The sequence below is a fragment of the Tinamus guttatus genome, unplaced genomic scaffold (assembly GCF_059628265.1).
Source record: "Tinamus guttatus ecotype Peru unplaced genomic scaffold, ASM5962826v1 Tinamus_guttatus_pri_ptg000770l, whole genome shotgun sequence".
Lineage (NCBI taxonomy): Eukaryota > Metazoa > Chordata > Aves > Tinamiformes > Tinamidae > Tinamus > Tinamus guttatus.
The window spans coordinates 212535-224923 of record NW_028289304.1 but is presented as its reverse complement, the minus strand read 5'-3'; the positions used below and the strand labels follow the sequence as shown (position 1 = coordinate 224923).

At 53.4% G+C, this 12389-nt stretch overlaps 2 protein-coding genes across 2 annotated transcripts; both read right to left on the bottom strand.

Moving 5' to 3' along the window:
* Positions 1-59: 59 nt before the first annotated feature.
* On the bottom strand, positions 60-619 carry LOC148591510 (avidin-like). The gene is made up of 2 exons (XM_088537438.1): positions 316-619; positions 60-199 (listed from the first exon to the last, which is right to left on the bottom strand). The coding sequence occupies exons 1-2, from the start codon at positions 482-484 to the stop codon at positions 75-77; spliced, it is 294 nt and encodes a 97-aa protein (XP_088393564.1). The 5' UTR covers positions 485-619; the 3' UTR covers positions 60-74.
* Positions 620-1466: 847 nt separating this feature from the next.
* LOC104578115 (avidin-related protein 2-like) lies at positions 1467-3190 on the bottom strand. Its single transcript, XM_088537433.1, is given in 4 exon segments — positions 1467-1515; positions 1871-1991; positions 2607-2811; positions 2906-3190. Coding segments are annotated over 4 exon segments (447 nt in total). The 5' UTR covers positions 2978-3190.
* Between the last annotated feature and the right edge of the window lie 9199 nt (positions 3191-12389).

The window sequence follows — 12389 nt, the reverse complement described above, 5'->3', positions numbered from 1 at the left end:
TCCTGCAGGAAAGTGTGTTAAAGCACAGGGAGTGTGTGGCGGCCCACGATGTGGCTGGGGACTAAGCCAGACGCTCACCTGGTGGCTTTCCAGCTGTCCCTGTGGGACAGCACCTCCTCCCGCAGCAGCCATGTGGTCTCCAGTGTCTCCTTCCCGCGGTGGTCCATGAAGTACTGGCCCACAAAGGCGGTGATGGAGTCTGCGCAGGGCCAAATGGAGGGCAGAGGGCGGCTCAGCCTCTGCGCCCCTAGGCCGCCCGTGGGAACCCCTGCCAGACGCCCCTGAGCCCCTCGTCACGCGAGGGCACCGCCACACCTGCAAACTGCCACTGCACCGTGAAGCCAAAGGTGGCCTGGCCCTTGGTGCCTGGCTGCTGCTGGGCCCCTCGCAGGGGCAACACCAGGATCTGCTTGTTGATGGCTGCCACTGCGGTGTGGCAGGAGCCGATGAAGGTGCCCTCAGCATCAAGGGCCGAGATGGTCATGTTGGAGCCCAGCTGGTTCCTCCACAGGCCCTGCAGGTTGCACTGGGGACCAAGCAGTCACATTGGTGCCTCACCACAGCACACAGGGCTGCCAGGCTGGGTGACGGCTGTGCCACCACATAGACACGGTGGCCTGGGGCGGCCCCTCCATGTGGGGCACATGCTGGCCAGCCCAACTCTGCCTGTGGCCAGCAGCATGTGGCAGCCAGGACTGGCCACCAGCTGTGCCAGCACCTCCCCATGCTCCTGGCAGGACAGAGTTAACCCCAGACTCTGGGCACTGCAGCAGCTGGGAAGAGCGCGGCAGAGCGTGTCACCCCCCTCGGGCGTGCATGCTACACCCCGGCACGGTGCAGTGGGAACAGGCAGCCCCGGTACGCACGTGGCAGCGGCAGAGCTGCCCTTACCTTCCTCGCTGAGGTGGCACTGAGGCTCAGCAGGGCCGTGGCGAGGACAAGCGCCACGCGGCTCTTCCCCATGGCCTCTGGCAGCAGCATTCTGTGGGGTCCGGGACAGCCTGTACTGCGCGCACTTTGCCCGGGCTGCGGGTCCAGGGCCCTTTATAGCATGGGAGCTGGGGCGGGCAGCGACAGCGCCTGCCAGGCCCGCTGCCAAGGACAGGCCCCTGCTGGGCTGCCCCGGCCTCGCAAGGGGCCACACACTGGCCATGCCCACGGCTGGCAGCAGCTGAAGTGCCGCTGGCAGCTCCTGGGAGCTGGGACAGGCTGTGGCTTCTGGACTTGGAGATGCGGGAAGCGCCACGTGGGGGTCCCAGCAGCAGGGCTGACCCAGGACAGGGATGGCGCGGGGAGCCCGGGATGGCATGGGGAGGGCACAGAGGGACAAGAGCCGAGTAACCGCTTGCAGAAAAGCTTTACTGAGAATGGGGGAGGTGATGGGGTCGAGGGTCCTGCACTGGTTGAGCCCAGTCTGGAGACGTGGCAGTGGTGGGAGGAAGAGGCAGCGCGACCCCCCAGTTCCATCAGACTACACATGGTGCCACCTTGCGGGTGAAGGTGTTGACATTGACTCTGCAGGACACAGAGTGGGGAAAGAGGCTTTTGGGAGGGAAACAGAATGGCCCTGCTGGCCTGGCACCCTGCCAGGGAGCTTAGAGACGCAGAAACTGTGCAGGGTAACACGTCTCCGGGCCCCCTGCACCCAACGTCTGCAGCACCAGGGACTGGGTGCCTCCATTCCCCCTGCAGTATTGCACCTTCCAGCTGACACCAAGGATCGCACTCTGCCTCCTGGCCGCACTCTTTGCTCTGCTGCTGGGCAGGATTAAAGGCTGTTAAGCACAAGGTATGTTGCCCACGTTATTCCCTGGCTCCATGCCCAGGACTGTGTGCACGGGGCTGTGTTCCCTGTGCTGCCGGGACTCACCTGGTGGCATTCCAGTTGTTGTGGATGCTCTCAAACCGCAATCGCATTAGCTATGTGGTCTTCAAAATTTCCTGTCCATGCTTGTCTACAAAGCACCGGTCCACAAAGACACTGGTAGAGTCTGCAGAGAGAGAGACCAGGGGCGTGAATCGCCCCACAGGATGGCGGGTAAAGGCAATGGTCAGGCTCTGCCCTCTCCTCTTCCCAGACTGGATTTACCCCAGACATGAGTCATACTTGAGGCCTGGGAGGTGCCACCACCAAAACAGTTCCAGGATGGGGGATGGAGGAGCATCAGGGACACCACAGGAGAGGGCAGGGCAGCAGCTGGGACATTGCAGGGGAGGTAGCAGTACTGTCAGAAACATCACAGGGGAGGGCAGGGGACCATCAGAGAATCACAGACTGGCAGAGGTTGGAAGGGCCCTCTGGAGAGAGCTTTTCCTCATAGAAGAGATACTCCAGTTTCCTAATGATCTTCATAGCCCTATGCTGGACTCTCCAGCAGTGCCATGTCTCTCTTGTACTGGAGTGATAGGAAATCACATGGGAGGCGAGGGCAAGGGATCCTCAAGGATGTCCTGAATGAGGGCAAGGCACCAATGGGGACACCACAGGCATGTCATGGGAGCATCAGTTGCATCTCAGGAGAGGGCATAGGATCATCAGGGATACTGCAGACAAGGTCAAGGGGCTGTTGGGAACTTCACTACGAGGCTGGGGAAGGGAGAAGCACCTGAGAAAGTCCAGTTGACAGTGAAACTGAAGGTGGGCTGTTCTTTATTGATGTGCTGGAATCCCTGCAGTGGAGATACCTCGATTTCATTTGGTTTGTCTGCCACAGAGCTGATGTAGGAGCCATCAAACTCGCCTTTGCTGTTCACAGCATTGATGGTCATATTGGAGCCCAGGTCGTTGACCCAAGTTCCTATCAGGATACACTGCAAAGAGGGGATCTGCACAGAGCACCCGGTACCCAGCCTCACAGCACTGCCGGCCATGCCTGGAGCCAGCCCAGCTCACAGCTGCCTTTACCTTCCGCTCAGCAGAGGAGCTGGGAACGGCCAGTGCCAGGGCGAGCGCCAGGAGGACGGGGGCCACCTGCATGGTGTCTGCAGGTGGGAGGTGGTTGCTGATGTCTGGGACATGCTCCCCTCAGGGCTCTGTCTGGGTGTCGGCTCCCCTTCCTTTTTATTGCTGCCAGGCCCCCGGTGCCAGCTCTGCCCAGGCATTGCATAACCTGGGTGTTTCTGAAGTTGTGTTTCCTAGTGATATGAGAGAGCGATTGCATGCAGATATTCCCAGTAGCTTGTTTCGAGACAGCTCCTCCTCACTCACATGCCCCTGAGCCGAGGACAAGCCCTGGCAGCCAGCAGGAAGGCACAGGGCTGGCAGTGGGTGAGCTATCGCTCTGCTATGGTCTCATGGTGGCTCCGCTATAGACCAAACTGCTGCTTGGCTAAGATTTTAGACACTGATTTCCAGCCAGAACAGCTGCAGGGCCAGAGGCAGCATCTTGGGATGTGCTGGGAGATGGGCATTGCTGGGACCATCATGCTGGAGGGGGGTCAGCACCTCAGCAGAGGGATGGGGGCAAGAACAGGCTGTGTGCAATAGACAGCCGGCTGCAATGGGAACTCTGAACTGATCCCCGAGTCAGGGAAAGCCCCTCCAAGGGCTGCTGCCCTGAAGTCCTTCCCGCTGCTGTAGGGTACGGCGCTCGGAAGATCTCGCGATGTACGGGAAGAATAGGGAACTAAGGCATATGCCATATTAGGTAAAGAGCAACGCTTATTGGCTATATAGGCATGCTTCCGCCTTCGCTACCTTTATAAGATCCAACCTGCGTATATTAAACGCCATTTGCAGCATCCTCATATTGGTGTCTGTGCTCTCTGGCCCAGGCACGGGTGGGACGTGCCTGGCCGCCTCGGCGGACGGAGTCGATTGCCAATGTCAGGCAACAAGTGGTGACCCCGACGTGATACTCCGAGGCGGCGGACCGTAGGCGGCGGACCGTAGGCGGTCGAGGGATCCGCGGATCATGGAAGGGATAATCAAGGTCGTATTATCGTGTGCTCGTGAATGGGGGATTTCTATGAAATCGAACGCAGTTAAGAGCTGCATTGAGCGGCTCCTTGAAGAAGGGGCGGTTAACAGTGCCGGGGAAGTTTTATTCCCCCAGCACTGGCAGAGATGTACCACCGCGTTAACGGAATATGGTATGTCTAAAGGGAGTGGGAAAGATCTAAAGACATGGGGAGTGATACGGCAGGTCCTCCAGAGAGCAAGGGAGGAGAGGGAGACTTGGAGGGCAGCACGGGAGGCACTCGGGAAGAGCGAAGCAGTGGGAGTGCAGACAGAGGCTGATGAACAGACGCTCTGCAAGCTTTCGATCTGGTGCAGAGAGAATGGGTTCAAAGCCGAACACCACCTAGTATTCAAACCCGATGTGAAAGCCAAAAGCAAGGTGGCCATCGGAGCCACGGCAGCCTTTGCAAGCACTTCAGGACCGGGACCGCCACGCCACCGAAAACCGCTGGTGTTTGGAGATCCATCGCTAACCCCCCCGGCCCGTGCCTGCCTCTGTGCCTGCACCTGCGGCGCCTACACTGTCTGTGCCCCCGCTTCCGCTTGTTAGATTGCCTTGAAAAAAGGAGAAAGGGGGGCTGGGGAAGAGAAGGCGAATGAGATCAAGGAAACTTATGTTGCTGAAGGCTTGATGAAAGCCAGGAGGGAGGTGCAGAGGAATTTGATCTGTCTTTAAAAGTGGAGGTTGAAGAACTGTAATGCTTTAAGTGAGGACGGAAACCGTTATTAGGGCTATTATTTCTATTTGCTATGTTCATCTCTATTATGTGTTGTATCCTTTGTATATTGATGCCGACACGAGGTATGGTTGAAAGGTGGAAATTTGTATGAGCTGTAGAGTCATAAAATTGTTGTGCAAAATAGGATCCAAGACCCTGAGAAAGAAGATGTTTGCCTGCCCAGGCTGAGCGATAAGGAGTGCGGAGGCGGCTGCCCAGCCAGGCTTACAGCCGACCTCCTCCAAAAGCAGCTGAAGGCGGCTGCTCGACCGGGCTTGTAGCCAACTTAACTGCAAACATCCTCTAAATTAGTTTGAAGGTCAAACACCCGAGAAGGAGGGAGATGAGAAAGGCAGGACCCTCAGACTGACGACTGGGACAATTTACTGACATGCGCACCTGCGCACCCAGGAGGGAAGATTATGTGACTGAAGGCGGAGTTTGTCCGCCCCCCGGTCTGCCTGCTGGCACGTACTGGCCCTACGTGGCAGGATGCACCGGGCATAAACAGACAGTGCAGAGAGAAAGGGGGGGTGAGACTCCTAACACTGAGACCCACGTTGTCTCTGCGGGGACGCCCGCTGAGTTGGGAGCCTGTCAGCAACCCTCTCATCTGCCAACTCAAGAGAATGTTCAGTCTCAGTGTCCTGCCGACAAGTATTACCTCACAAGTAATTAGGCATACTTTGCTTCTTTAACGTGCTTTCACCTGAATAGCCGTAGCCACTTTGTTCTGTGTGATTATTGCCGAATCCCAAACCCATTCGCAACCTAATTGGCAGTGAGGATGGGATTAGGCAATTGAGACAGTGGAACTCACTAGTGGAATGCACAGCTACGTGAGGTCGTGCCACTGGATGGAAATTGTGTTTGTGCTGTTTGTATCTGTGGTTTTTAGATCTTTATTGTGTAATATATATATCAGCAGAGAGGGCTAAATAAGCACAACAAGAAAGTCCAGAATTTGAAAGTGGGAAAGCCAGGAATAACTCAGACTACGGCGTCCCCGCCCACCCACCCCACCGATGGAGGACTGGGAGCCGTACTCTGACTTGTATCCTTGGAAAGAGACTAGGGAAGTACTTCAGCATGGGAAACAAGAATGAAGCGACGGCCAAGCTCCAGTGCAACTGACACGGAAGGACCTGCAACAGTCCTTACAAATTGTAAAAGCCTCAATGCTACTGGAGCGGGCGCCTCCTTAATATACAGAAATCCCAAGCAATTTCTGGGGAGGAAACCAAATTGAAGCTATGCAAACATAAATAGAAATGGAAATTGAGAACCTTTCAAAATGATTCGGACATCTTAATAATCGATTTAAAAGATTGTTTTTTCACCATACTATTACATCCTGAGGACCATGACATAGTGGAACATATGAACCAAATGCTGAAACGCCAGCTACGAAAAACGAAAAATTGGCAAGAGCAGAATATGTTTTAAAATTTTGAGATTGCCCCAGGATAGCCTAGTCCCTCTGATGGTCAAACACAGGGCTGGGCTAAAGGGAGGCCTGACAGAAGTAAAGTCGGGTCCGTGTAAGGTGATGCTGAGAGACTGGAACACGGGAAACTGGATGGGACCCTTGGGCTTAATAACCTGGGGAAAAGGGTATGCTTGTATCGTTACAGATACTGGAACCAGATGGGTGCCAGCAAAAATGGGCGAGACCTTGGCTGGAAGCAAACTCGCATACATCAAACGTAGCAGGCAGGCAGCTGGTACCCTAGCTGTGGAAAGTGTGAGCCTGCAGAAGAACAACATGGGAGGAAGAAGTGTTACTGTTATTATTAGCTGTATATTGTGGCTTTTAGGAGGTAATATTACTTTTAACGCTATTATAGAAGCTGATGCTACTTTTAACACTAATGGATATGTTATGCTACTTAGGCGTATTGTTAATTATACCCAAATTAAGAGTTGTTGGCTTTGTGGGACAGCGGATCAATTGATGCACTGGTGTTAGGTATTCCTCAAAGCAACTGGACAGACCTGAATCCATATAGCCTACTCAATACATCATATCAGTGCACACAGGAGAATGTATGGGCGGGCACGCCAATAGCCATCATGCTGGAGGAGGCGCTGCAACAGCGCAGCACCACAGCCTCCATAGTCCATGTGAGAAGTCATGCCAGTATACAGGGATATTATCAGGAAGGCAACAATAAAGCTGATGCAGCAGCCAAGGGTGTATGGACAATAACACAAGCTCGTGCTATACACGAGCACCTCCACATAGGAGCGAGAGCCCTCGCAAAGCATTGCAACATTCCCCTTGCAGCAGCCAGGGATGTGGTAGCCACTTGCCCGTATTGCCAACGATCGACTCTATGGGGTGCTGGGGTGAATCCCCGTGGCCTAAAGGCAAATCAAATCTGGCAGTCAGACTTCACATTATGCCCTTTATTCAGACCACGACCCTGGTTAGCAGTTACAGTGGATACATGCAGTGGACTGATCATAGCCACACAACACCAGAGGGTTACTGCGCGTGCAGCTCACCAGCATTGGATAACAGCTATAGCATGGTTAGACGTTCCGCGAATAATCAAAACAGATAACGGCTCCTGCTTCACAGCCCAATCTACGCAAGACTGGGCTGACAAATGGGGAATTCAACTGCAACACGGAATTCCTCATAATAGCCAAGGACAAGCAATTGTAGAGAGAGCAAATCAAACCCTCAAACAAAAAATCAAGATCCTTGGGGAGGGGGAAGGTCATACCCAAAGAATTCCCAGTATGAAGCAACCAGAAATTTTGATGCGAGCGCTATATTCGCTGAATCATTTCATTCGTGGAGATGAGAACAAGGCACCAGTGGATAAGCATTGGGCGGTCGCAGCTATAGAGGATGGGCCCCCAGTTCTGGTCAGGTTCCCAGAGAAAGGGATATGGGAGTCTGGGTGGAACTTGGTAACCCAGGGAAGGGGCTACGCGGCCGTAAGACAGCAGGAGGTAGTGAAATGGGTACCCGCAAGGTGGATAAGACCGAACCTCAAAACTCATGGCAACTATGAGCTTACCCCTACAGGAACAGCTGATGGGACGACCCCCACAACCCATACACCTCAGTGATGGAGGATTCGACTGGACCCCGACCTCCTAAGAAAGCACCTTGTCCGGTCGAAAAGGAAACAGCAAAACAAACAATCGACATGGCAAGACGAGGAAAGGCTCTCTTTGCATTACCCTGCTGATACAGGTTGTATGGAGTCGACCAGGAATCACAGAATCCTAGGCCCGACAATGGGCGAGAGGCGCATCCCATTATTGCCTCCCCACCGGGGTGGAAAAAGGGGAAAGTCCTGATCTCAACCTGTGTTGAAAATGTTGCAGTTTGAAAGCCGTAGTGGTAATGGTGGGGGGGGGAAGGAGGTATCAAAAAAGGTACTGGATTCACGAACAGTCTGTCAACTGTAGGTCCGATTGCCCCCCCTCAAACAAATAGTCGAGTTCACAAACAGTATGATTTATTCAAGTGCAGCATTTACAAAGCAGGTTTCGGATGTTAGTACAGGAAATTCTCTACTAGAGCATGGGGTTTTTAGCTAGCTCTGATGTACAAATATGCAATCATCACTCACCCCAGAAAATGGGAGAAGACGTCCAGTCTCGAGTCTCCTCGGGCAGCGTCCCAGCACAAGGGGAGGGAAGGGGGCTCAGCCTCTCGACTGACCCAGGAGTTACGATGAATTCTTCCCTCCAGACTTTTCATCCTTAGTTCACCTTTTATACTTTTCTTTACATTCAGGTGGAGCTTGAGTGACTAAAGTCATACTTAACCTTGTTGTTGATTGGTGGAAAAGTTTCTCGCTTTCATTTAAAGGTACAGTCAACCGAAAATCTAAAGCGCATGCTCAGTGAGGGGTGGTCGTACCTCGGAGGCGGGTAACTTCTGAGATGGAGGTACGGTTTTCACATTATAATGAGCAAAGTTCAAGCAAAGTTCATCATTTGCCACCTTTGCTGGCTCAGCACCGGACTTGTTATCGTATATCTCTCATTAGACGGCCACTGTGCAGCTTATCAGCGGCCCAGCAAAGGGAGTGCAACAGAGTTTGGCCATGGAGCTTTCATCCTGCTCCATCCTCCGTTACTCCCTGTCGCAGCTGCGAGGAGGGCAGATTGCGTTGCCCAGGGAACCGTGGAGGAGCAGAGTCTGTGCGTACCAACCATCCTAGAAGTGGCAACTGTGCAGCACCCCAAGCAGGCCTCTGTAATGCCAGAGCTGTGTGAGGCCCTAGTTTTCCTCTCAGTTCCTGCTTTCAAACAATTCTTCTACAAACGCTCCTTCCACACAATCCACTAACATGCTTTGCTTTTGTAAGTTTTGCGGCTCCGCTAACAGATAACGCTTTATGCAAATTAATGGCACGAAGAGCAGCAAATCTCACAATACTGCCTAGTGGGACAGTGTATGGGGAATCATGGTCACCATATGGGTCATATGTTAATGTGACATACCGCTCCCATCATGTGAATTTCACAGGGTACCTAGAGATAGTCACTCAGAAGGCTCAGAAATGAGAGAGAAAGATTACATCAGACCCCTCTGCCACCTATGCAAGTTATAATACAATAAATATAGGCAGAGGTGTGGGAAGATTTAGCTGCAGGGATGATGAAGGAAACAGGGAGTGGATTATACCCGAAGACTTGTTAGACACTCAGGTACAAGATGGACGAACAGTACTATAATTCTCCCCACCTGAAACGTTTCCTGCTCTAGCGCGCTATGCTTGCTGGCTGCTGCATACCTACCACCAGACAAAATACCCCCAACCCTTGTAAAATTTTTTGCCCCCATGTCACCTGATGTCTTTTACCGGGTAATATGAGCGAGGCACCATTCCTCGTCCTGGTGAATGCTAATATTACTTGCCTCGGCCCGATCTTAGGATCAACAGGGCTATACAAAATTCAAAGCTCGACCTGTCACTTGTTGCGGACGAATAAAGCAGTAAACACGTTGTCTCAACAGATAGCGGCAGGTTTTAGGGATGTCAACAAGATACTCAAAGCACATCACGAGGTCATCAACATAATCTTCGAGATTCTCCAGGTGGGGGGAGGCCGGTCCAGAACATTCAAAAACCAAAATTTTGTTGCCTGACCACAAAAGACTACGAGAAGATCGACAAGAGGTCGGAGGACATTCAAAACGTAGGATCAGATCTGCTACAGATGATAAGACGTAACCCAGGAAACTGGAGATGGCTTGAGAACATAGGCAACAGTATCTGGACATGATTACTATCCTGGCTCAATTGAATTGATTGTGGAAGCTTGGGTTGATTATCATTATGGTATTGATTGGTGTCTTTTGCAGCATGCCTATTTTGTCATGTATAATCCACTATGTATTGCATCAGCTACGACGCTCACAGAAACAAGGCAGTCACAATGTACGCTATTAGCAGCTTGTTCAAAGTAGTGATATTTAGGATATTTAGATTAACATGGGGGGGGGAGATGTAGGGTACGGCGCTCGGAAGATCTCGCGATGTACGGGAAGAATAGGGAACTAAGGCATATGCCATATTAGGTAAAGAGCAACGCTTATTGGCTATATAGGCATGCTTCCGCCTTCACTACCTTTATAAGATCCAACCTGCGTATATTAAACGCCATTTGCAGCATCCTCATATTGGTGTCTGTGCTCTCTGGCCCAGGCACGGGTGGGACGTGCCTGGCCGCCTCGGCGGACGGAGTCGATTGCCAATGTCAGGCAACACGCTGCACACTGGCACCATCCCCGGCATCTTCTCCTGGTCCTCTCTGTGCTACCGGCTGCGGGTGGCTGCACCCCTCGTTATCCAAACACACCATGCAGCTGTCAGATGATGTTAACCCCAACCTCCCCTGGAGATGGCACCCGAGCCCGCTCCTCCATGCTAGATACCCTCCTGTGGACCTCCTGCACCAGGCCTCCTGCAGAGGTTCCTCCATGCTGTCCTTCACCCCAGCAGCTCCCACAGCACTGGAGGCACTTGTGATTTCCTAGCTGCCCCGCTCCAGCCACAGCACCTTCTTCTTGGCCAGCTGCTGCTTGCAGGGCGCCCGTCCTTTTGTCTTGCCTCGCGCTCTCTGGGTTCCCATGCGCCCCCTTGAATGGTACAAGGGGACATTAGCTACTCTGCAGAGGGACGTTTTCCTGCGGCCGGATAGGCACTTCCCATGGCAGGCGAGGTGACGCCCTGGCCTGGGCCCCCACCAGCCTGGTCTTTTGCAGGGGCCCAGTGGGCACTACCCTTTCCAAGAGGCGCCTGGGCCTCTCTAAGGGCCTAGAGCGGCTCCTGGCCAAGGCTGGGCGGGAAGGAGGCATCCAGGCCTCTCACGTGCCCCTGGCGGGCCCTGTGTGCCCGGGCTTGGCTCTGCAGCTCCACTTCAGGCATCCAGTGTGCCTGCTTGCCGTCCTGTCTGCTCGCTTGCACCAGGCTTGAAACTGGGCCTTGTTCTGCTCCTGACGGAGCTGGGGCTTCTGCTGGTGGGGAGCGAGTTTGTTTGCAAAAAGAAAGAAAACCAATCATTCCCCAAATAGCTCGCGTGTTGGATTTTGATGCTGACAGGAATCCATGTTTACATGGGGATTTTTAAATAGCTTCAGGCTGGTATTTATAAAATCAGCCTTATGTTGCATCGGTGTCTGGCCAGGGAGTCTGAGACGACTCGGCTCACGCCCGGTTTTCCCACCTCTTGACTAGCAGTCTTCTAAGTGGTCTCCTAAAATATGGGGTTGGGACTCCCTCACCATCATGCTGAGGGATCATTTAGATCTATTCATCAATGAATGCTCTGTTTTTTCCTTAAAATGGGGAGAGGGAAGCTCTTGCAACAACTTAGAAACACTTCTTGATTTTCAGTTGCTTTTTAGTCTCATTTCCGAACGCCGGCTTCTCTCGGCAGCTAAATCCACTCCCTCGCACTGCTCATCGCCCTGAGGCGCTCTCAGAACCAGCTCTCAGCACTTGCCGGAGCTCTGCTCCACATGGCCCCGCTCACTGCGAGGGAAAATTCCCACTTGCCTCCTTTCCTTTCTCAGCTTTAGGAATTTATGTCAAGGTATGTTTTTTGTTGCTGCAGCTGCCGCGTTTATTTTGGCCGTGGTGGCTGGTGTGCATACTCACAGCCTCACTGCTGGGAGGCACTGCCATGCGCTGCCCAGCCTTGCGTGCACCCGTCGAGGATAGCAGTGAGGACAGGGAGGCACCGAGTGAAGCCCAGAGGTGGCCCAAGCAAGTCGGGTTGTGTTCAGGACATTCACAGATCGACACAACCATCCCGGTGCTCTCTGCCCGCACCCATTTTCCGTTTTGTATTTGCAAGCCCTGAGCCGAGTGGCTCTTCCCATGGGCGCGAGGGCTAGCCCAGCCTGAGGAGGAGTGCAATGGTCCAGCAGTATCCACTGGTGGGAAGGGAAGCAAAACCACTCAACAGCCTGCGGAGGTCCTTAGTGCTGCGTGCCCGGATGACCCTCCAAATGTAGCCCCTGCACCGGCTGCGCAAGCACACGGCGAGCACATGGCGAGCAGGGATGCAGTGAGGAGCAGGTGAACATCTAGCCCTAAGCTAGAAGCCGGAGGAGGTTGAAGAAGCTCAATGCGGAAAGACCTGGGCTGTAAGCGCATGTGCGTGCGGTTTTGAGGAACGGCTGGGGAAAAGTCCAACATTGTAATTAAGCAAGGATGGAGCTAATTTTG